General features: G+C 57.9%; 1 protein-coding gene across 1 annotated transcript in view; it reads left to right on the top strand.

The window, feature by feature from the left end:
- Positions 1 to 22,655, top strand: part of ZC3H7B (zinc finger CCCH-type containing 7B) — a 41,811-nt gene extending 19,156 nt beyond the window's left edge. Inside the window, exons 7-22 of the mRNA XM_011978782.1 lie at positions 700 to 742; positions 1,426 to 1,616; positions 2,233 to 2,554; positions 3,524 to 3,582; positions 4,993 to 5,092; positions 5,875 to 6,036; positions 8,374 to 8,579; positions 10,438 to 10,538; positions 11,468 to 11,649; positions 13,997 to 14,082; positions 17,772 to 17,905; positions 18,060 to 18,165; positions 18,257 to 18,365; positions 18,648 to 18,781; positions 19,167 to 19,330; positions 19,700 to 22,655. Coding sequence (XP_011834172.1) covers positions 700 to 742; positions 1,426 to 1,616; positions 2,233 to 2,554; positions 3,524 to 3,582; positions 4,993 to 5,092; positions 5,875 to 6,036; positions 8,374 to 8,579; positions 10,438 to 10,538; positions 11,468 to 11,649; positions 13,997 to 14,082; positions 17,772 to 17,905; positions 18,060 to 18,165; positions 18,257 to 18,365; positions 18,648 to 18,781; positions 19,167 to 19,330; positions 19,700 to 19,955 — 2,355 coding nt within the window. The 3' untranslated portion in view covers positions 19,956 to 22,655. The remainder of the gene's footprint in view (positions 1 to 699; positions 743 to 1,425; positions 1,617 to 2,232; positions 2,555 to 3,523; positions 3,583 to 4,992; positions 5,093 to 5,874; positions 6,037 to 8,373; positions 8,580 to 10,437; positions 10,539 to 11,467; positions 11,650 to 13,996; positions 14,083 to 17,771; positions 17,906 to 18,059; positions 18,166 to 18,256; positions 18,366 to 18,647; positions 18,782 to 19,166; positions 19,331 to 19,699) is intronic.
- Positions 22,656 to 22,960: the final 305 nt, after the last annotated feature.

The following is a 22,960-nucleotide window of genomic DNA, read 5'->3' as shown; positions in this document are numbered from 1 at the left end:
GCTGGAGTGCAATGGCACGATCTTGGCTCACCACAACCTCTGCCTCCCGGGTTCAAGTGATTCTCCTGCCTCAGCCTCCCTAGTAGCTGGGATTACAGGCATGTGCCACCACGCCCGGCTAATTTTGTATTTTTAGTAGAGACGGGGTTTCTCCATATTGGTCAGGCTGGTCTCGAACTCCTGACCTCAGGTGATCTGCCCACCTCGGCCTCCCAAAGTGCTGGGATTACAGACATGAGCCACCATGCCCTGACTTTTTTTTTTTTTTTTTTTTTTTTTTTTGAGGCGGAGTTGCCCAGGCTGGAGTATAGTGGCATGATCTCAGTTCACTGCAACCTCCGCCTCCTGGGTTCAAACCATTCTCCTGCCTCAGCCTCCCAAGTAGCTGGGGTTACAGGCTCCTGCCACCATGCCCGACTAATTTTTGTATTTTTAGTAGAGATAAGGTTTCACCATGTTGGCCACGCTGATCTCAAGTTTCTGACCTCAGGTGATCCGCCCACCTCGGCCTCCCAAAGTGCTGGGATTACAGGCGTAAACCACCGCGCCCAGTTGCATGTGAGGGCTTTAATCTCCCCTGGCACTCTAAGTGCTCCTGGGTGCCGGGTCAACAGCGTAGTCATGTGGGGAGGGGCTGGTCCTGGGTGCCGGGATCGGGGCCTTCCCAGCCACAGAGCCATTGTGGCCCTCTCCCCACAGGGAACTTCTAATGGATTGGGGTCCATAGATGACATCGAAACAGGTAATGTCCCTGATATGAGGGAACAAGTGGAAATTGAGGCCCCAGGTTGGGGGGCACTCAGCCCCCCACCCCTGATGTCCCCTAGAGGTCAGGGGAGTCAAGTCCTCTCCCCATCCCAGCCCTGTAGACGAGAGGGCCTTCGAGGGGTTCCCCACCCTGATACTCCCTGAGGCATGGGAGAAAACAGTGGGTTGAGAGCCACAGACCTGCTCAGGGAGGGGAGGGCATCTCTAGCCTGGCAGAGGGAGGTGCTGCCTCTTAGCTGGGTGCAACAGTTCCATGGCCTTCACTCCAGGCTGCCTGCACATCCCGCCTCTTCCAAAGCCCTTTCCCCTCCTCTTCCTCATTGGCTTCCAGAAAAGGTTGCCTTTTTAAGAGTGTCCCCTGGAGAGGGCATTGCTTACCCCAGAGGAAGGAGGCAGCAATAGTGGACATTCAGGCATTGAGCCTGGGCCAAGGGTTGACATCATAGGACTGAGGGCCCCTCCCAGCTCTGGGGCTGTGGCCTTCCTTGACCACCCCCTGAGCATCTGCCAGTGGGATCAGCCGATGGGGAAGGCAGGGCTCCTGGGAAGAGCTGAAGGAAGAAGGGAAGGTATTGGGTGAGCGTCGTGGGGCCCAGGATGCCTCCTCCACCCCCACCAAGCAGTGCTCCCCTTCATCTCTTGCCCACCCCACCGCAGACTGCTATGTGGACCCTCGAGCCTCCCCGGCCCTCCTCCCCTCCACGCCCACGATGCCCCTATTCCCTCATGTTCTGGACCTGCTGGCCCCGCTGGACAGCAGCAGGACCCTCCCCAGCACCGACAGCCTGGATGACTTCTCAGATGGGGACGTCTTTGGCCCAGAGCTGGACACCCTCCTGGACTCGCTGGTGAGCCACACCGCCCTCCTTGTGCTCCCCTGAGTCCCTCTCCCCACTGTGTCTCCATTGTCCCAGGGGTGGAGGGAAGGTCCCCATGCTCACGTCATGTGTCTCAGGAGGAGGCCTCAGTAGGGACAGAAATGAAGCTGCAGACTGGGCACGGTGGCTCATGCCTGTAATCCCAGCACCTTGGGAGGCCAAGACAGGCGGATCACTTCAGGTCAGGAATTCGAGACCAGCCTGGCCAACATGGTGAAACCCCGTCTCCACTAAAAATACAAAAATTAGCCGGGCATGGTGGCGCATGCCTCTGGTCTCAGCTCCTCAGGAGGCTGAGGCCGGAGAATCGCTTGAACCCGGGAGGCGGAGGTTGCAGTGAGCCAAGATCACGCCACTGCACTCCAGTCTGTGCAATGGAGCAAGACTCCGTCTCAAAAAAAAAAGAAAAAAATGAAGCTCCAGAATGTCTGGCCAGAAGGGACCATAGTGAGCACTGCTCCCCCGTGGGACAGGCTGAAGCCAGGGGGCAGGGTGCAGGTCTCCTTGCTTCCCCAAGTGCCTGATGCTGCCCAGGCCTAGGCAGTCCTGTTTTCCTCTGACCCCTCCCTCTGTCCCTGCCTCGTAGTCTCTGGTCCAGGGTGGCCTGTCTGGCAGCGGCGTGCCTAGTGAATTGCCCCAGCTGATACCCGTGTTCCCCGGCGGGACCCCACTGCTACCACCTGTGGTGGGTGGCTCCATCCCTGTCTCCAGCCCACTGCCCCCCGCCTCCTTCGGCTTGGTCATGGACCCCTCCAAGAAGCTGGCCGCCTCTGTGCTGGATGCCCTCGATCCCCCGGGCCCCACGCTAGACCCCCTGGACCTGCTGCCGTACTCGGAGACCCGACTGGATGCGCTTGACAGCTTTGGGTCGACACGAGGCTCCCTGGACAAACCTGACTCCTTCATGGGTAAGGCCATAGGTGGGCACGTTCAGCCTCCCTGGACAGATTGCACAGTGCTGTGGTCTCTGGTCCCTGGAGAGTGGAGTTGAGTTACAGATCTGTTTGTCCCCATTACCCCTTAGCAATCCCGGGCCATGTCTCTGCGCTGCTGTCTCTGCAGTGCTCAGCACAGTGTGGGGCTGGGCCTGAGGGGCGGGTGTCTTCTTCAAGATCAAGCAGAGGAGAGCTACGACAGTCCAGGCCTCTAGACTCCCAGTCTGGTGCTCCCTGCCCAGCCTCCCAGGACCCTGGGTCACCAGGCTGGTGAGATCCCATGGGATGATCGTGAGGCTGGGGGCGGGGCACAAGGTCATGGCCTCCCACAGCACCACTCTGGGCTGGGTGCCAGGGACCCAGGGAGGAAGCCGGGTTGTCTGGGCCCTGGTGGGGCTAGCTTTCGGCAGTCGGACGCAGCCCAGGGCACTCGACTGAGAGGACTTAATGGGACAGTGGGGGCATGGAGGGGATTCACTCAGCCTCAGGGCCAAAGGAGGCTTCCTGGAGGAAGTGGTCTTGAAGGAAAAGCTCTTGAAGGCGGGGTCTTGAAGGAAAAGTTCAAGTTCTCTGCCTGCCAGGCAGAGGAAGCAAGGGCACTATCCTGGCACAGCATGGTGCGGGGCTGGCTGAGGAGCAGAGCAGCTGGGGTGGGGGCCTTGGTCTCCAAGGACCTGGGAGCAAGCTAAGGAACTTGGGCTTTCTCCTAGGGGCAGCAGGAAGCCCTGGCAAGTTTAAGCAAGGAGTGGACACACGGGCTGGGAGGCGTCTTTGCCCCAGGGTAGTGGAGAGGAGAGGATAGAGTCAGGGGTTCAGCGGGAGTGGGAGAGGACGTGTGGCCTGGAGGCTTCTCTGAGTTAGCAACACATAAGGGGAAGCCCTAGGAAGGCCCCTCACGCCTCAGAGCCAGAGCCACTGACCCTATGTCTTCTCCCTGCCCAGAGGAGACCAACTCACAGGACCACCGTCCCCCTAGCGGTGCTCAGAAACCAGCCCCCTCGGTGAGTGACTGGAGTGGGGATCCAGGCCTCTCATTCCCTGCTGGGGGTTGTGGGTTCTAGAGTCAGGGAATGAGCCGTCTGCATGGGGTAAGGTGCTGCATTCCCCATGGCAGGGCACCCCCAGAGTGGATGGATCAAAGATGGTTACCTCGTGTCCTTCCTCACCAAGCCATGTGCTGGGCAGGCACACAGAGGGCACCATTGCCCTTGTCTGGTGGAAGAACTCAAGTCTCAGAGGGTGAAGTGACTTCCCCAGGGTTAGTAGCATCCCTGGTCTCCAGACTCAGCCAGGTCCTGAGTTTAAAAGAGCATCTTGGCCGGGCGTGGTGGCCCACGCCTGTAATCCTAGCACTTTGGGAGGCTGAGACGGGCAGATCACAAGGTCAGGAGATAGAGACCATCCTGGCTAACACGGTGAAACCCTGTCTCTACTAAAAATACAAAAAATTAGCTGGGTGTGGTGGTGCACACCTGTAGTCCCAGCTACTCGGGAGGCTGAGGTGGGAGAATGGTGTGAACCCAGGAGGCGGAGTTTGCAGTGAGCCAAGATTGCACCACTGCATTCCAGCCTGGGCGACAGAGCAAGACTCCATCTCAAAAAATTAAATAAATAAATAAATATATATATATATAAAAATAAATAAATAAAAGAGCATCTGATGAAGGGCTGGGCGTGGTGGCTCACGCCTATAATCCCAGCACTTTGGGAGGTCGAGGCGGGTGGATCACGAGGTCAGGAGTTCGAGACCAGTCTGGCCAATATTTTGAAACCCCGTCTCTATTAAAAATACAAAAATTAACTGGGTGTGGTGGCAGACACCTGTAATCCCAGCTACTCAGGAGGCTGAGGGAGGAAAATCGCTTGAACCTGGGAGGTGGAGGTTGCAGTGAGCCGAGAGCATGCCATTGCACTCCAGCCTGGGCAACAAGAGCAAAACTCCATCTCAAAAAAAAAAAAGGGCATTTGATGAGGATGCTGCACTCTGACCTACACTAGCTGTGTGGTCCTGGTGAAGTTCCCTAACCTCTCTGAGTCTTGCCTTCCTCCCCATCTGCTGATGACTTGGGGGATTGGCGGAGGGCATGAGCACAGGCTGCAATCACGGCCCTTCCCATTTCTATGCTTTCACATTCAGCTTGCCTTCAAAGAAAGGCTCAGAGCCAAGACCCAGGTCACCCACTAGCCTGGGGGCTTCCCAAGGCGGTCCTGATATTCTAGACTCTTGGATCACATTACAAAGCGCTCCCCTGGCTGGGAGGGTGGAGCAAGAGGAGGGGTCCTGGGTGGTGGTTTTGCTCTTGGGTAGGAGGGGGGGTCATAGGGCACTCCCCCCTTCTGGTGCCCAGGCTGGCCCCAGTGGCCTCAGCCATCATCCAGTGCCCACAATGGCCTCCTTCCTCCTGTCACAGCCAGAGCCCTGCATGCCCAACACTGCCTTGCTCATCAAGAACCCCTTGGCTGCCACCCACGAGTTCAAGCAGGCCTGCCAGCTCTGCTACCCCAAGACAGGTAACATTTCACCTGCAGACTCCACCCCTCTGCCCAGAGAACTGGGAATCTCAGGAACATGGGATCCCAGATCAAAAGAATCCCAGTGTCTCAGTTGGAGATAAGTGCCAGAAAACAGAAGGCCCTCTGGGGCAAAAAAAGGAAAGGGGCAGGAGTTTGGGGTCTGTCCCTGCCAGGCACCATCTTCACAGTTCTTGCTAGAGAAACACTAACATGGTCAGACTCACTAGAGAGTGAGGGCGGTGGTAGAAAGGGGATGGGTAGACCGGGCATGGTGGCTCACATCTGTAATCCCAGCACTTTGTGAGGCCGAGGTAGGCGGATCACTTGAGGTCAGGAGTTTGAGATCAGCCTGACCACCATGGCGAAACCCTGTCTCTACTGAGAATACAAAAAGTAGCCAGGCTTGATGGTGCTCGCCTATAGTCCCAGCTACTCGGGAGGCTGAGGCAGGAGAATTGCTCAAACCTGGAAGGTGGAGGTTGCAGTGAGCTGAGATCACACTACTGCACTCCAGCCTGCGTAACTGAGCGAGACTCTGTCTCAAAAAAAAGGGGGCGTGTGTCAAGAATGGGCTCCTTGGAGGGCTTTACTCCAGCATGGCCCCCCGGTCTCCAGGGAGCAAGTAGCCAGGAAGGGTGTGCTAGGAGCTGGTGGGAGGCCCTCAGAGGGGAGGTAGGTATATAAGGAGGGGGCCAATACCTACCGATCGCATGGGCTTGCCAGCCATCACCCTTCAATTCTGCTTCCGGAATTACCATGTGTGTCCACCCTGCCCATAGGCCCCCGGGCTGGCGACTACACCTACCGTGAGGGCCTTGAGCACAAGTGCAAGCGGGACATCCTGCTCGGCCGGCTCCGGAGCTCGGAGGACCAGACCTGGAAGCGGATCCGGCCCCGGCCCACCAAGACCAGCTTTGTGGGCTCCTACTACCTGTGCAAAGGTGGGTGGGCTGCAGCGGGGCCGGCAGCACAGCTGGGGCTCAGCCCCTCCACCCCCAGCCGCCTCTCTGCTCCCCATCACCGGTACACAGAACAGGGGTGGGCCTCACAGCCGCATGGGAGGAGAACGCTGGGGCCTAGGCTCCTGGGACCCATGCGGAAGGAATTCTGCATCACAATGAGCGTCTCTTGCCCTGAGCAGCTTCCAGAGGCAGGCGGGACACATTTGGGACATTTGGCCGGACCCCGAGCCCCTCACTGGCCTGTGCTCTGGAGTGGCAGGGGCCTACATGACTCACAGGGAGCTGGCTTCTCTTACCACTGTAGGGCCCTGAGGGGCTGCGGGGCGGTATGCCCAGCAGCCACAGGAAGCATTTAGGACTGGCGCATGGTAAGGGCTCCGTCCACCTGAGCTCTCTGTCGCTCTTCTGTTGTCACTGTCCTCATTTCTGGCTCACATCAGCCTGGTTGGTATTTAATGGACATCCGTCATGTCCCTGACTTGCTTCTTTCTGGTCCCAGCCAAGCGCCTTGGTCCCGCTGTACGGCAATGTGTGAATAGCCACGAATCGTTAAGCTCTTCCCAGTGTAGCCCTTTCATTCCGTCAGCTTGCAGCCTCACAGCTCTGGAGGAGGAAACGGAGGCTTTGAGAGCGCACCCACGGCTCTGCCTCTCCCCCGACCTGGCCCCTCGCTGTGGCCTGCCCAGGCCTCCTAAACTTGCTCCTCGTCCTCCCAGCAGCCGGGCTGGTCTAAGGACATGTCACTCTTGGGTTGAAGCCTCCATCAGCCACTGCCCGTTGCCAGTGGGATGAAGTCCAAATTCTGCAACAAGGCCTACACGTGCCTGCATCCACCGCCTGACCCCTCTGCTCTAACCATTCCCCAAACGCACTGACCCTCCCTGATTCCGTCACACACGCTGCGCCCTTTGAGCCTGGTCATCCTCTGCTCCTCCTCCAAGCACCGCCTGAATCTTGGGAAGCCCTTCTCTGCGGTGCTTCCCCGTGTAATCACCCCCACTCCCACCCAGGGATCTGCCCCACTCCTCCAGGTCTGTGGCCTGTTTGTCCTTGTACGCCAAGAGCCTGGCAGAGGGATGAGACAAGGCAGACTTAGAGTGGGAGGAGGAGAAAGAAAAACAGGTCCCACCCCCAGGAAATGGCAGATCTCCAGGTTCTGAGCCACCTTTCCTCTCTCCAGATGGCCCAGCCCCCGGAAATTTTGTTTTGTTTTGTTTTTGTTTTATGAGACAGGGTCTTGCTCTGTTGCTCCGGCTAAAGTGAGTGGTGCTATTATACCTCACTGCAGCTTCAACCTCCTGGGCTTAAGTCTCTTCTCACCTCAACCTCCTGAGTAGCTGAGACTGCAGGCACATGCCACCACACCCAGCTTATTCTTTAATTTTTAATTTTTTTTGTAGAGATGGGGTCTTAATTTGTTGCCTAGGCTGGTCTTGAACTCCTTGCCTCAAGCAATTCTCCTGTCTCAGCCTCCCAAAGTCCTAGGATTACAGGCATGAGCCACTGTGCCCAGCACCCCCACCAGCTTTATGTATTATCTCACTTGATTCCAACAACCCATTCTCCTCCATTCATAGCAAAGACAGCTGAGGCTTGGGGAGTAATGCGGAATCCTAGCCCAATTCTGTCTGACGCCAGAGTACATGCTCTTAACCATGCCATGTTATTTTCCTGGTGAATAATTGTTTTTAAATCCCTTGTATTTGCCAGGCACAGTGGCTCACGCCTGTAATCCCAGCACTTTGGGAGGCTGAGATGGGCAGATCACCTGAGGTCAGGAGTTTGAGACCAGCCTGACCAACATGGAGAAACTCTGTCTCTATTAAAAATACAAAATTAGCCGGGCATGGTGGTACGTGCCTGTAATCCCAGCTACTCGGAGGCTGAGGCAGGAGAATCACCTGAACCCGGGAGGCGGAGGTTGCGGTGAGCCGAGATCATGCCATTGCACTCAGCCTGGGCAACAAGAGCGAAACTCCACCTCAAAAAAACAAAAACAAAAACAAAATCCCTTATATTTATTTAGAGACTTGTCTGCTTCTTCAAAAGCAGTCCTGTGGGGTGAGTGGGGCAGCAGTGATTACTGTACTCTGCAGGTGTGGAGTGCAGAACGGGGCCTGGTGTTTGGAAAGGAATTTCCAGCTCTGCCAAGTCCTGGCCGGGGGTGCAGCAGCCACTGCGTCACCTGTGTTGGGGTGGAGCCAAGCCCTGCCTGGCTCATGAGGCCAGAGCCCTGCAGGCCGCAGCAGGGTGGCGAGGGTGCTGCGGGCTTCTGTCCCCGCCTGGCGGAACGTGTGTCCTGTTGCCTCTTTGCAGACATGATTAACAAGCAGGACTGTAAGTACGGGGATAACTGCACCTTCGCCTACCATCAGGAGGAGATCGACGTGTGGACCGAGGAGCGGAAGGGCACCCTCAACCGCGACCTGCTCTTCGACCCGCTGGGGGGTGTTAAGCGTGGCAGCCTCACCATCGCCAAGCTCCTGAAGGAGCACCAGGGCATCTTCACCTTCCTCTGCGAGGTACCGCCCGCCCACCCACTGCCACCCCATAGGCCATGGCACAGACAGGGCCGGGGATGCTCCCTGGCACGGACCACCATAGGAGGTCAGCCCTGGAACCAGTGGGCTATGGAGGCCTGGCTTTAGAACCAGTAGGTCCTGGAGGGTCAGTAAGTCAGGGCCCTAGGATCCTGTCTGGCTAGAGGCCAAATCTGATTCAGCCCCCTCATTTTGCAGAGGCAGAAACTGAGGCTGGAAAGAAAAATCATAACTCTTAATGCCTGCTCTTTCCTGACAGCCGGTCACAGGCCGGGCTTGGCATGTGGTTGTTTCTGTTTCTCATTCCCAGCCTGGTGCAGCGGCGCACGCCTGTAATCCCAGCACTTTGGGAGGCTGAGGCGGGCAGATCAATTGAGGTCAGGAGTTTGAGACCAGCCTGGCCAACATGGTGAAACCCTGTCTCTACTAAAAACACAAAAATTAGCTGGGCGTTGTGGTGCATGTCTGTAGTCCCAGCTAGTTGGGAGGCTGAGGCAGGAGAATCACTTGAACCTGGGAGGCAAAGGTTGCAATGAGCCAAGATCATGCAACTGCACTTGAGACTCTATCTCAAAAAAAAGTTAAAAATTATCTGGGCTTGGTGGCATGCGCCTCTCGTCCCAGTTCCTCAGGAGGCTAAGGTGGGAGGATTGCTTGAGTCCAGGAGGTAGAGGCTGCAGTGAGCCAAGATCGAGCCACTGCACTCCAACCTGGGTGACAGAGTGAGACCCTATTCAAGAAAAAAACAGAAGTCATTTCCATTGTCACGGCAGTGCTGGCAGGCAGATATCCCCATTTTACAGATGTTGAGGCTGAGATTCAGGGTAGCGAGGAGCTGCCCTCAGCCACATGGACAGTGCCATGCAGAACTGAGCTTCAAACCCGGGCAGTCTGCCCCTGGAGTCATGCCCACCTCCCAGCACCAGCTGCCGCTGGTGGTCCCCACAGCCAGGCCCCCAGGACACAGGCAGGTTGAGGGCCTGTCCAGGGCTTCCCCTTCATCCCTTGTTGTGGGTATGATGTATTTGGCACTGCTCAGCGATTCCAAGTGCCGTGTCCACGGCCCCACATCTCAGGCCTCCCCCACATGCCTTCCCTCGGCCCTGCTGGCTTCAGTGGCCATTGCACTTCCTGCCTGTAGCTGGCTGTGCCCTCCCCACAGGACACTGTCCTGTGTTTCTGGGCTTGGAGCCTCTTAGCTGCACTGTGATCCCAGCAGCGCCACTGAGCTGCTGTTAATTCCCTCCCCAAAGCTGTCCCTGAAAACCCTACTTGGCCTCCGGAGTGAACCTGGCCCCTGCCTCCCCACCCAGTCGTAGCATGTTGAGGGCAGGGGCAGTGGCACGTCTGTGTCCGCAGAGCAAGGGCTCCAGGTCTGGATTGCTGGCAGGGTTTGCTGCGGCTTAATCCAACCCTCATCCCTGGCACCACCAGCCCTTCCCCCAACTCTTTGAGGTCGGGACTTGTGCCAACCCCCTGCGGGGAGCATTGGCCTCAGAATCATAGTTCATAGCCAGGTGACAGCCTATAGTTCATAAAGCACTTGCCATTCCTTTTTATCTTTTTTTTTGACGTGAAGTAACCCCCTGCCCCAGGCATTGGGAGTGGTGGGATCAGAGGGAGGGAGGAGGGCGAGGAAGGGAGCCAAGGCCCAGGTCACCTGTGAGCTGGAACCAGAGAGACAAGGCCACAGCCCCTGGGATTCCCTTCCTCACTCCTCTGACCCAGGGCAGGGCTTGCAGGGACCCAGCTGTCCTTCGCCAGGTAGCTGTGCGGGATCCCAGCTCACCCCCTTCCCAGGTGGCCATGCCAGGTCCCAGCCCTTCCCCTCCCTGGGCAGATCTGCTTTGACAGTAAACCCCGGATCATCAGCAAAGGCACCAAGGACTCTCCGTCTGTCTGCTCCAACCTGGCTGCCAAGCACAGCTTCTACAACAACAAGTGAGTGGGACGCTCAGCCCAGGCGGGGCCTGGGGGCTACTGGAGAGTCAGCCCAGATGGCTGGGGAAAGACTGAACTGAAAGAGTGGACCTAGGGTGCAAGGAAAGGGGCAGAATTTGGGAATCAAATCCAGCCTCCACCTGGAAAGGATGCGAATCACATTTATTGAACATCTACTATATTCCAAGCACTGTCTTGGGTGTATTAATTATCTTAGCAGTCCTATGAGGAGGAATTACTGGCCCTGTTGAACAGAAGAAAAAGCTGAGGCTTGGAAGTAGCTTACTCAGCTTACTCAGCAGACAGCGAGCGGGGGGCCCCGTCTCTGACTCTAGCCCAGCACCCTCCAATGTCATGACATCAGCATCAGGCAGTGAGGGGAGGCCTGGGTCAGGTCTGGCGCCACCCCTTTCTTTCTCTTGTTCCCCTTGGTTCTGCCTCAGTGTGCATATGGAGCCCAGGCCCTGCAGTCAGACAGACCTGGGTCCAATTCCTAGGCCAGTCCTGTCTTACATCCAAGCCCGGGTTTCCTCGTCTGTAAAGTTGATGATGCTCTAGGCTCCTGAGGCTGCAGTGAGGGTAATTAAGACTCCTGGCCCGGAGGACATGCTTGGTTAGTGTTCCTCAGGGTGCAGGACCAGCCCTGTAGAATCAAGTTGGAAACCTGAGGGTGGTGTCCTCTGCTTGCTGGCAGCTCCAGCTGTGAATCCTGAGGGGAGGGACAGAAGTAAAGCAGCGCTGGGACCCAGGCCCAGGGATGCCTGAGCATAGGAGCCCCGTTTCTGCCCTCCTGTGTCATCCATGGTCTGGACTTGGTACATAGATCAGGGGGTGCCCAGGGAGAGCCTGGCACTGGGAAGGTGGCCCTACCAGGAGAGAAGGTCAGAGGGGCTGCGGACTGCATCGTGCCCCTCCCACCTGCCCGCTAGGTGCCTGGTGCACATCGTCCGCTCCACCTCCCTCAAGTACTCCAAGATCCGCCAGTTCCAGGAGCACTTCCAGTTCGACGTGTGCCGCCACGAGGTGCGCTACGGCTGCCTGCGGGAGGACAGCTGCCACTTCGCCCACAGCTTCATTGAGCTCAAGGTCTGGCTGCTGCAGCAGTACTCAGGTGAGGGGCAGGCGGTGCAGGTGGAGGGCAGGTGACTCAGGTGAGGGGCAGGCGGTGCAGGTGGAGGGCGGGTGACTCAGGTGAGGGGCAGGCGGTGCAGGTGGAGGGTGGGTGACTCAGGTGAGGGGCAGGCAGTGCAGGTGAAGGGAGCGCAGGACTGACTGGGGGTGACAGGCCAGGGCCCCCTGGTTGCTGGAGGGGACTTCGGGAGGGTTCAGGGGAGGTGGCTGCGGGGTGGGCTCTCTGGAGGAGCTGATGAGGCCCAGGCACCACAGAGGAGAGAAGCTCTGCTCTCAGGACACTTCCAGGCTCGGAGATCTGGGTTTTTCCCCTCGCAGGCACCGTCCAGGGAGCACAGAGAGGGGAGGGAGTCACCTGGGCTCCTGCAGCGACGCCTCTGCTTGCTCCCTGGGGGGTCGCCAGCAAGTCCCTGCTCCTCACTGAGCCTCCAGTGCTCATCCGGGAAACGGGGAGCCCACCTCTACCTCGTAGAGCTGCTGCTGGGACTGGAAGGTGTTCTCCCACTCACCCATCCGGGATTCACTGAGCACATTCTGTTGTCAGGGCATTCAGCCATGGTCTAGTCGAGGCCCTCAGTTTCAGAGAACCTACATTTATAAGTGGAGGCCAGACAGACAATATAGAAACAAGTGACTAAACTCTGTATTCCATCTGTTCTGGGATGCACATTTACCCCCACTGCCTGTCATCATTTAATTAGCAGCATTTTGTGGGGCGGGGGTATAGAATATGGTACTCAGCGTCTGCTTAGAGTTGAGGAAATGCAGTGGTAGAATTTCAGGTGTGCCTCAGCATTATGAGGAAGATAAAGCTGAGCAACGGGACAGAGATAGACACAGGGATGGGAGTGTTTTAGGTAAGGTAGCTGGGAAGGCCTCTCGGAGGAGGCAACTTTTGACCAGGGAAGCGCGGGGAGTGCATTCCAGGAAGAGAGACCAGACTGAGGCTCTGAGGCAGGAGCAAGCTCCACACAGAAAGGATTTTCCCTGGGGGTGGAGCAGCTTAGTCAGTAGAGGCGGAATGAAGCCTGAGAGGTTGGAGAGGCCTGAGCATATAGGAGTCTCTAGGCCTTAAACAGGAACAACTGGGGTTGTTCTAAATATGATTTACAGCGTCTGGAGGAGGGTTTTAAGTGGGTGGAGTTGTATGATCTGATCAGTACTTTGCAAAAGTCGCTCTGGCTGCTGGGTGGAGACCGAGGAGCAAGGGCAGAAGCCGGGAGATCGGGGAGGGTGGTTCAGGCCAGGGTGGTGATGTGGGAGGTGGGAGAAGCAGTTCGATTCTAGGTGTATTTTGAGGGTGGAGCCAGCAAGATTTGTTGATGGACCAGATATGAAGTATGAGACAAAGGAGAGTGTCAAGGTCGACTCCAAGATCAGAGCAACAAGAAGAAGGGGGCTACTATGTTCTAAGAGGGGGAAGGCTGTAAGAGGAGCGGCTCAGGCTCAATGTGGGACGTGGGAAGTCTGAGCTGCCTGGTGGACTTCACGTGGAGATGTTGGAGGCAGCGGATGTGGGGGTCTGAAGTTCACAGGAAAGGTCTGGCCTGTAGATACATACTTGCGGATCATCAGCAAGAAACTGGATGTCAAGTGCAGCGTCTTGCCCCAAGTAAACACCGATGATGATTGGCTGTCGTGGAGCAGGGGCCATAGGTCAAGGTGGGAGGCCACATCCGTTGTGGGAGAGACGTGAGAAAGATGGAGAGCGTTGGGAAGAGGGCAGGCTTCATGGAAGAGCTGGGAGCTGGATCTCCAAGGTCGGGCTCAGTGGCAACAGTCTGAGGCTGGTGGGGAGACAGACTGGGGGGTCCATGCCACCAGGCTGGGGTATTTGCCCTTTGGGGACTGGCAGTAAAAAGCCAAGGTACCATGGCAAGCTGGTGAGCCAGGCTGGGCAGGCATGGAACCCTAAGTGCCAGGGAGGCCAGGGGCTGCCAAGCAGGCACTAGGCTTGCAGCCCCACTGAGGGAGATGGGGGTCAGGGAAGGGTGCTGAGTCACTGGCCCAGGAGACAGGGTCACTGGCATGGCATGGGAGCAGGGGACTCCCCACCACAGTACAGAGCCAATATCCTTCTACTGCATTTTCCCACTCTTGGCTGCATTTAATTCTTTCACTCCCAGTGAGGCTTGGAGAAGGTCTTCGTTCCCATTTTGCAGATGGACAGTGATTCCTTTGCACCCCACGTCTTACTGTGACTGGGCTAACTGGGAATAGGGCTCCTCCAGCTGAGCCTCGGGGGGCCCTGGCACCTCGTGGACCCCCTGCCTCCCTCCTTGCTGAGCACCTTGAAAGATGCCTGTGTCTGCCCCCACCCTCCCCAGGCATGACTCATGAAGACATCGTTCAGGAGTCTAAAAAGTACTGGCAGCAGATGGAGGCGCACGCGGGGAAGGCCAGCAGCAGCATGGTAAGGCCTTCTGACACTATGCCATTATTCAGATTTCGTGAATTGTCCCCAAATCCAGGGTAATGTACCACATTCAGCTGTTGGTGTCTCATTTTATTTTATTTATTTTGAGACAGGGTCTTGCTCTGTCACCCAGCCCGGAGTGCAGTGAGATGATCATGGCTCACTGCAGCCTCGACCTTCTGGTCTCAGGTGATCCTCCTGCCACAGCCTCCTGAGTAGCTGGGATTACAGGCATGCACCACCACACCCGGCTGATTTGTCTATTTTTTAAGACCATGGGGCTGGGGATGTGGGGCTTGCCATCTTGCCCAGGCTTATCTGAAACTCCTGGGCTCAAGCAATCCTCCCACCTCGGCCTCCCCAAGTGCAACGATTACAGGCATGAGCCTTGTTGTGTCTCTTTTTCGTCTCCCTTAATGAAGAAACAGTTCTTTAGTCTTTGCCTTGTGTCGCATTGACATTTTTGAAGAGCCAGATGTTTTGTAAAAGGTCCATCCCTCTGGGCTCGTGTGAGTTTCCTCATTCCACAGAGCTGATGTCGTGTTTTCAGCTCACACATCAGGGGATGCATCATCTCAGTGTGTCCCTTCACTGGTGACAATCTAATTAAACTTTTGTAACTTGATTCAAGGTGCCTCCATTGTAAACATTTCTCTATTGTAAAATTAGAGCTTTCCTCTTTGTAAGACTATATTTTCAGGGATCATTTCTATAGTTTGTAATTAATAAATGTCTTCGGAGGCCAGGCGCAGTGGCTCACACCTGTAATCCCACCAGCCTTTGGGAGGCTGAGGCGGGCGGATCACGAGGTCAGGAGTTCGAGACCAGCGTGTCCAACGTAGTGAAATCCCATCTGTACTAAAAATACTAAAAATTAGCCGGGCGTGTTGGTGCGCGCCTGTAATCCCAGCTACTCGGGAGGCTGAGGCAGGAGAATTGCTTGAACCAAGGAGGCAGAGGTTGCAGTGAGTTGAAATTGTGCCATTGACCTCCAGCCTGGGCGACAGAGTGAGACTCTGTCTCAAAAAAAAATGAAAAAAAAAAGGGCAAGACGCGGTGGCTCACACCTATAATCCCAGCACTTTGGGAGGCCGAGGCGGGCGGATCACAAGGTCAAGAGATCAAGACCATCCTGGCTAACACGGTGAAACCCCATCTCTACTAAAAGTACAAAAAATTAGCGGGGCGTGGTGGCGGGTGCCTGTAGTCCCAGCTACTCTGGAGGCTGAGGCAAGAGAATGGCACGAACCTGGGAGGTGGAGCTGGCAGTGAGCCGAGATCACGCCACTGCTCTCTAACCTGGGTGACAGAGCGAGACTCCGTCTGAAAAAAAAAAAAAATCTTCAGGAGAAATACGCCGAGACCTTGTAAATATCCCAGTACTGCTCAGACTGACACCACTGATTGTGGTATCCCCTCCCATCCCTCCTGATCTTCACCATGGCCCTGAAGATGGGAGCCATGGGATTGTGGCATTTGCAGATAGAGAAGCTGAGGCTGAGAGATTGTTAGTGACTTGCCCAGGGGCACACTGAGTGGGGCAATTCCCAGGTTCTCTGACATCCTGTCCGGGGCTCACTCTTCTCCCTCTCCACCTTCAGCATTCTCATCCATCACCCCCAGATGGGGATCAGAACCCTGACCCTCCCATCTCCTGGGGCGGGGTGTGAGGCTCACAGGAGCCAACCTAAGCTGCCCTGTGCTCACATCGTCCCCAGGTGGTGGGATCACTGTAACGTAGATGACAGTGGAGGGCCCTGGGGCTCAGAGGGCTGGGCCCAGCGCCCAGGAGACAGTAAGTGTGAGATGAAGCCTCCATGCCATCCACGCGTGAGCACTGACCCTTTCATCCACGTGAGGCCACCCGCTGATTAACTTGGGGAAAGGCTGGGCCCCTGGACCACTCAGGAGGCTGACCAGGGTGTGACAGGGAGCAGGGCAGGCTGCCTGGGGGTCCCTGGGCCAGGCTGGCTGGCAGGGCTGCCCACCACCTCGAGCATTCCCTTACTCCCTGACCTCTTTGTTCCTGGTCCTCTTCTCTTTTTCTCCCCTCTTCCTGGTCCCTGCTGCCCTCCATCAGTCTCCCGTGCAGTCCTCTTTTCCCCTCCCCGTCTGTTTCTTTTTTCTTCTGGCCAGGAGCTGGCAGGGAAGCAGTGAGGGGCTGATGGCACCTTTCAAAGAGAGAACACTAGCTGGGTGTGGTAGTGCACATGCAGCCCAGCTACGCAGGAGGCTGTGGCAGAAGGATCCCTTGAGGCCGGGAGTTTGAGATGAGCCTGGGCAACATAGTGAGACCCCTCTTGCCACTTGCTATGGCAAGAGCTGGTGAGACTATGCAGTCATGAACATGGGCACGGGGTCTGGCTTTGAGGGAAGAGCTCAGGACTGCAGTGGCTGTCATTAGTGCCGTGGCTAAGCCACCATACCCTCGGTGCCCCCTTTATCCCGCCTGGGAAATGGTAATAATGCCTTCCTGTCACGCTTCTTGTGAGAATCGAGGGGAACACCCAGAAATCAGTAGCCACATGGGTCCACTTCTTGCCTGCTCTAGTGCAGGCCATCCCGCTCATAAAGGCTTGACCTCACCTTATTACCGGGGTCATACGTGTGTTATCCTGGGGCTGAGCAGCCCGCGAGCTGTCCAGTGCCAGGCCAGGGGTCAGTCAGCAATGAGGACAGCTCCTTCCTGCTCCAGGGCAGGCCCTGGGCAGGGCAGTGCTGGGGACACAGCTCCTGCAGGGGAGTTCCTGTGGCAGGAGGATCACACCCAGCAGCCTGGAAGAGCAAGGGGTGACCCTGCACCCAAGGATCCTGGGAAGACCGGGAGGCTCGAGGTTACACGAGGGAGGAGGGACAGCTGGTGCATTCACAGAGCAGCAGGCTGGCCAGTGTAGCCAGCTGAGGGGGTTCGAGGTGGCAGGAGACAAGGCGGAGCGAGCACTTTTCCCGCCTCTGGCTCCCAGCCCTGTCCCAGGGGTGCAGAAGAGCAGGCCAAAGGCTGGGACATAGGGCAGAGAAGGAACGTGGTAGGTGGGGCCTTAGAGACCAGCAAGGGCTTGCCCTGGAGGGAGGGCCAGAGACCAGGGCCACCCAGAGGCCTGTCCCACCGCCCAAGGCTGACTCCTGCCACCACCACCCCACCCCCACCGGGGTGGCTTCCCATCTCCCGGACCCCCCACTCTACAGGTTCGGCACTTATAGTCGGGTGAGTCGGTCAACAGGAGCAGTTTAGAGACTGTGGGAGCTCACAGAATGGACAGCTGCAGCTTAGGAGAGCTCCAGGGCCGGCTTCCCACAGGAGATGCGCTTGAGCTGAGTTTTGAAGGAATTTCTAGAACAGGCTGGATGAAGAATGGAGGAAAGGCAGCGAGAACAGCCTGTGCAAAGGCAGGGAGTGTAGCAGAACGGAGCTTTGCCCTGGGAAATGCAGCTTCCACCCAGCAGGCCTCCCAGGGAGTTGGACAAGGCAGGGACCAGCCACAGAGGGTGGAAAGAGGAGCCCCGTTCCAGACCTGGCTCCCCTGAGAAGCCCTTGGGCCTGCCGTTGGGAGGTCACTGCCTGCCAGGAAGACCCTGGAGCAGACCAGCTTATTCCACGGCTCTCCAGGAGGCTACCTGTGTGAAGACCCAGGGCCTCAGGCCTGGTGCCTGCAGCTTCACCAACCCCCCTCCCCATCCCGCGACAGGGTGCCCCGAGGACACATGGGCCCAGCACCTTTGACCTGCAAATGAAGTTTGTATGTGGCCAGTGCTGGAGGAACGGGCAGGTGGTGGAGCCTGACAAGGACCTCAAGTACTGCAGTGCCAAGGCCCGGCACTGGTGAGTGGGATGCCAGGTGGGGGCTCAGGTGGGATGGGGCCACCCGACCACCACAGGTGTGGAGGCCAACTGAGAGAGGCCAGGGCTCTCCACAGAGGTCACACAGCACGCAGGCTGTGCCCTGACCTCTCCCCAACCCGGCTCTGTCCTGCAGCTGGACCAAGGAGCGGCGGGTCCTTCTGGTGATGTCCAAGGCCAAGAGGAAGTGGGTGTCAGTGAGGCCCCTGCCATCCATTCGCAACTTCCCACAGCAATACGATGTGAGTGCTGGGATGGGGGGCTGGGGGGCCCCGAGGAGGCAGTGATGCTTTCCAGCGGGACTCAGAGGCTCTCCCCATGCCCACCCCGCAGCTCTGCATCCATGCACAGAACGGCCGCAAGTGCCAATATGTAGGGAACTGCTCCTTCGCACACAGCCCGGAGGAGAGGGACATGTGGACCTTCATGAAGGAGAACAAGAGTGAGTGGGCAGACGGGGTGGGCGGGCCCTCCCCCGGTGTCTCTTCAGTGCTGAAAGTCTCAACTCACCAGCGGGCCCAAGAGCGTCTGCTGCACCCCCTTTTGCTGCCTGGGCCCTTCTCCGCCAACCCTAGGCCGGGCCCTGTCTGAGGCCAGGCCCTGAAGCCAAGCAGCCCATCAGCAGAACTTGGGATGCCCATGGCTCCCAAATCAAGTGGGGACCATGGGGCAGAAGGGATGGAGAAGCCCCTCAGCAGGTGCCCTGTCCCTGTCCCCTGCCCAGTCCTGGACATGCAGCAGACCTATGACATGTGGCTGAAAAAACACAACCCAGGGAAGCCTGGGGAAGGGACCCCCATCAGTTCTCGGGAAGGGGAGAAGCAGATCCAGATGCCCACAGACTACGCAGACATCATGGTAATGCCCCTGCCCTGCATGCTCGGGGCTGTGCTCGGGGCTGTGCTCGGGGCTGTGGTTTGGGCTGTGGTCGGGGCTGTGCTCAGGACTGTGCTCGGGGCTGTGCTCGGGGCTGTGCTGGGGGCTGTGGTCAGGGCTGTTCGGGGCTGTGGTCGGGGCTGTGCGGGGCTGTGGTCGGGGCTGTGCGGGGCTGTGGTCGGGGCTGTGCGGGGCTGTGGTCGGGGCTGTGGTCAGGGCTGTGCGGGGCTGTGGTCAGGGCTGTGGTCTGAGCCTCACCTGGGAGGGGCAGCCTGGAAGGCCCAGCTGGCCAGTGCTCAGCCTCTCGAGGGAGGTGGTCCGGGCAGAGGTGTGGGGGAGCAGGCACCCACGATGGCTGTGCCCCCAGATGGGCTACCACTGCTGGCTCTGCGGCAAGAACAGCAACAGCAAGAAGCAGTGGCAGCAGCACATCCAGTCTGAGAAGCACAAGGAGAAGGTCTTCACGTCCGACAGTGACGCCAGCGGCTGGGCCTTCCGCTTCCCCATGGGCGAGTTCCGGCTCTGCGACAGGTGCTCCTGGGAGAGCAGGGCCTGGTGGGACATGGGGTGGCCCGAGGAGATGGAGTCTGTGGCCAGCTCTGGCTCGTCTTGGCCTGGAGGTGGTGTGCGGAGGGTGGTGAGGCTTGGCTGTGACTGCAGTCTTGGGGGCGGTGGGGAAGGGTGGATTGGAGGTTTGGGCTCAGACCTATCCAGACCTCTAATTGGCAGCTGTGGGGCAGATCCCAGAGGGGGGTCAAGACACCCAGGTTTTCCCTGAGCTGGGACCCAGCTGCCCAGGGAGAGGCTTGTCTTGGGAGAGGTCAAGTGGCTGGCCTCAGATTGACAGCCCGGGGTGGGAAGGGCGCAGAGCTCGGGCAGTGAGCCTCCTGCCACCCACAGGCTCCAGAAGGGCAAAGCCTGCCCAGATGGGGACAAGTGCCGCTGCGCCCATGGACAGGAGGAGCTCAATGAGTGGCTGGATCGGCGCGAGGTGCTGAAGCAGAAGCTGGCCAAGGCTCGCAAGGACATGCTCCTGTGCCCACGGGATGACGACTTTGGCAAATACAACTTCCTGCTGCAAGAGGATGGGGACCCTGCCGGTGCCACCCCAGAAGCCCCTGCTGCTGCTGCCCCCGCCACCACCACCGGGGAGTAGGGCCAGGTGTTGGCCATGGGCGAAGTCCTGGGGTCAGGGGTGGGGTGGGGCCAGAAGGCCTGATAGAAGGGTCAGGGCAGGCCAGCGGGGGTGGGGGGCCGCCCTCATCAGGCAGCCCCCAGCCCCCTGAGGCCCCGTCCATCTTCTCCCCACCTCCGCCCCGGTGTGCGTACCCAGGCGCACATGCTGCAGCCCCCGGAGGCCCCACTGAAACCTGGGCAGCCCTTCCCCCACCCCCATGGCTCTCCTGGTTGAGGAGGGAGGGGCCTGGCTGACCCCTCCAGCTTCAGCCTCCAGCTTTAACTTATGTCTGCTCCTAATGGGGGCCCAAAGCTCAGGGCTGGGGAGCCTGGGGTCCCCACTTGAATCTGCAGCAGGAGAGTCCTTCGCCCTGGCCCGTCCTCATCCCACCCCCTCCCCCTGGGGGCAAATCAGGACACAACAGAGGGCGGAGGCCCCATTAGCTTTAAAATGTAGCCCCAGGATGGAGCTGGGAACACTGTACTGGTCACTTACCCTCTGGGGCCTCAGCTTCCCCTCGGGAAGGCTGGGAGGAGCGGGGCTGGAGGATCTTTGGAGCTTAAGGAGTTCCCGGCCTTTCTCTGATGCCACCACCTGAACCCTACTCCCTCGTGAGCCAGTGAAAATAGATTGTAGGTCCTCAGAGCCTTCAGAGATGATCCAGCCCAAACCCCATTTTGCAGAGAGGAAAACTGAGGCCTAGAAGGGAGGAGTGGTCCGCCCAGGGTCCCAGCACAAGGCAGAGCTGGGATGAAAACAGGGCTCAAAAGACTCAGGGCCAATTATTGGCCGAGCCCACGGTCCCCTCAGCAGGGATGTGACGGTCTCTGAATCGGTGTGCAGCTGGGGTCCCAGGCAGCGCTGCCTGGGGGCTGGGGAAGGGAGGCCCAGAGGAGGGCTGGCCATGTGAGCACCCCAGGAAGGGACTGCCCCCTCCCAAGGATGGTCTCTTTGGGTGCAGCAGCAGAGGTTGCCTCCCGACATGCACTCTGGGAAAGGTGGCAGAGGGCAGGACACCGTGAGCTCAGGATCTGTGTGGGAGGTGGGAAGGGTGAGGGTCTGGAGAATATGGAGAAAAGGGAGGCTTGACCCCGGGCACCATGGGCCACTCCAGGATGGGACACGGCCCCTCTTTCTTGGGGACCCAGTATGTCCTCTCCTCTAGACCCAGACATACATTTATAACCGTCTGTCCTAGCCCCTCCCTAATCCCTGGCCCCACCAGCTGTCTGGGACTCCAGCGGACCCGCAGCCCCTGCCCCCACTCACCAAGGCCTCCCTCGTCCCTCTCGTCTGACATGTCTGTGTGCACCCCCCTCCTCTCCACCCTACCCTCCACGGGCAGATCCACCCTCCCCTGGTTCCCCAGACATTCCAGAATGCCCCACACCATTGGCACAGGAGTGGGGCAGCCCCGGAAGGAACCAGGGATTAGGCTGTAGAGGGGTGAGAAGGAGAGAAGGGACCACCCCACTCTTCTCAAGCAAGGATTGCCAGCGCGCGCTGACGCAGTGATGGGCTGCCCAGGGCTGAAGGGGCCACTGTTCCTCCCACCGCCACTGCCCAGCCTTTCCTGATAATTGTGGCATGCACTCTTTCCTCTTCCCTGCCCCACCCCCTGCCCCCAGCAGGCCAGCACTGCACAGTTTGGGTGCTGGTGGTGTGGCTGTAGAGGAGGGGAGACCACACCCAAGGTGGGGGCTGTGGCTGTGTGTGGCCGTGATGTCGATGATACTTGTTTTCCCTGATCCGTGGTGTTGCAGTCTGTTGTCACCAGCCTTGTTTCTAGTGTGTATATATGTCGCCCCCGTGATGCATATATACACAGGTATTAAATATATCGCTCTATATAATATTATATATGTGTGTGGTATCCAAGGAGTCACTTTTATGAGGGCTAAAGATAAAGAATTTGGCCAGAAAATGCAGCCATCCTTGTGTGATTAGGAGGGTTTCAGGGGCCATCGGGCCATTTGCAAGGTGACAGGGACTGGAGCCATGGCTCAGAGGTGATTCGGGCAGCCAGGGGCAGGAGCCACCCTCCCCAGGCCCGGCTCTGCTAGCGTCCCAGACCAGCCCCATCGATTGCGGAGAGAGTGGGAGTGCTCAGGGAAAGAAGGTGATTTGTATTTGTCTCCCCGCTGAAAGGAACAGGATTCAATTCCAGAGTTTCCATCTTCAGCCTGTGATCTGTCCAGGGACCCTTGGGATCTGGGGCTCCCTGGCCTGGCCAGAGCTGGAGCCCCCACAGGGTAAGGAAGAGAGGGTGGGAGGCAGAGTATGATGGGGAGGAGGGACAAGAAGGCCCTTTTAATGATGAGGGTAACTATTGCTGTTGTGAGCCTTCTAGGGCCCCTGGCTGGGAGGCTCGGAGGGCTGAGTCTGGGACCTGTGTTCCCCGGCAGGCAGGGACAAGGTGGCATGGCAAGCATGGGGGCGGGGTGGGTGGGGAGGGATGCTGCATTTCTCAGCTGGGCAGCCATCAATTTAATGGTCCTTTAAAATGTCTGTGTATTAAAAATTTAAGAATACCACACTTTAATATTAAATATTCATAAGGTCTAGTATCTTGATAATAATGTAGATGTTTTAATAACAATTTTTGTCCTTCTTAAAATAAAATGAAAGAAACTTGCTTCTTTTAGCCTTTGTTCTAGAAAATAAACTTGTGCACTTTGACCTCTGTCCCTGAGGTGTCGCTCCTGTTCCTCCCCACCTGGCACTTATATCCAGGGGCCTTAGCTGCTCTGTCCTCATGGGACAGACCTGGCCCGTGCTAGCTACTCTGAGGAATGCTAAGCATTCCCGGGGTGAGGGGCACGTCTGTGTCCCTGTGTATACACAGAGGCCAGCTGACCCCGGCTCCGGCAGCATCTCACTGGCAACCACATGCTGCCACTTGCCACCCTTCCCTGGCTCATCCGCAGCTTGCCTGCTCTCAGCCTTCCACGTGGGGCTGCCAGTGGTGCCCACACTTCCGTATA

Source organism: Mandrillus leucophaeus, unplaced genomic scaffold (genome assembly GCF_000951045.1).
Source record: "Mandrillus leucophaeus isolate KB7577 unplaced genomic scaffold, Mleu.le_1.0 Scaffold2, whole genome shotgun sequence".
NCBI lineage: Eukaryota > Metazoa > Chordata > Mammalia > Primates > Cercopithecidae > Mandrillus > Mandrillus leucophaeus.
The sequence above is the reverse complement of the archived record's forward strand: the minus strand, read 5'-3'. Positions and strand labels throughout refer to the sequence as shown.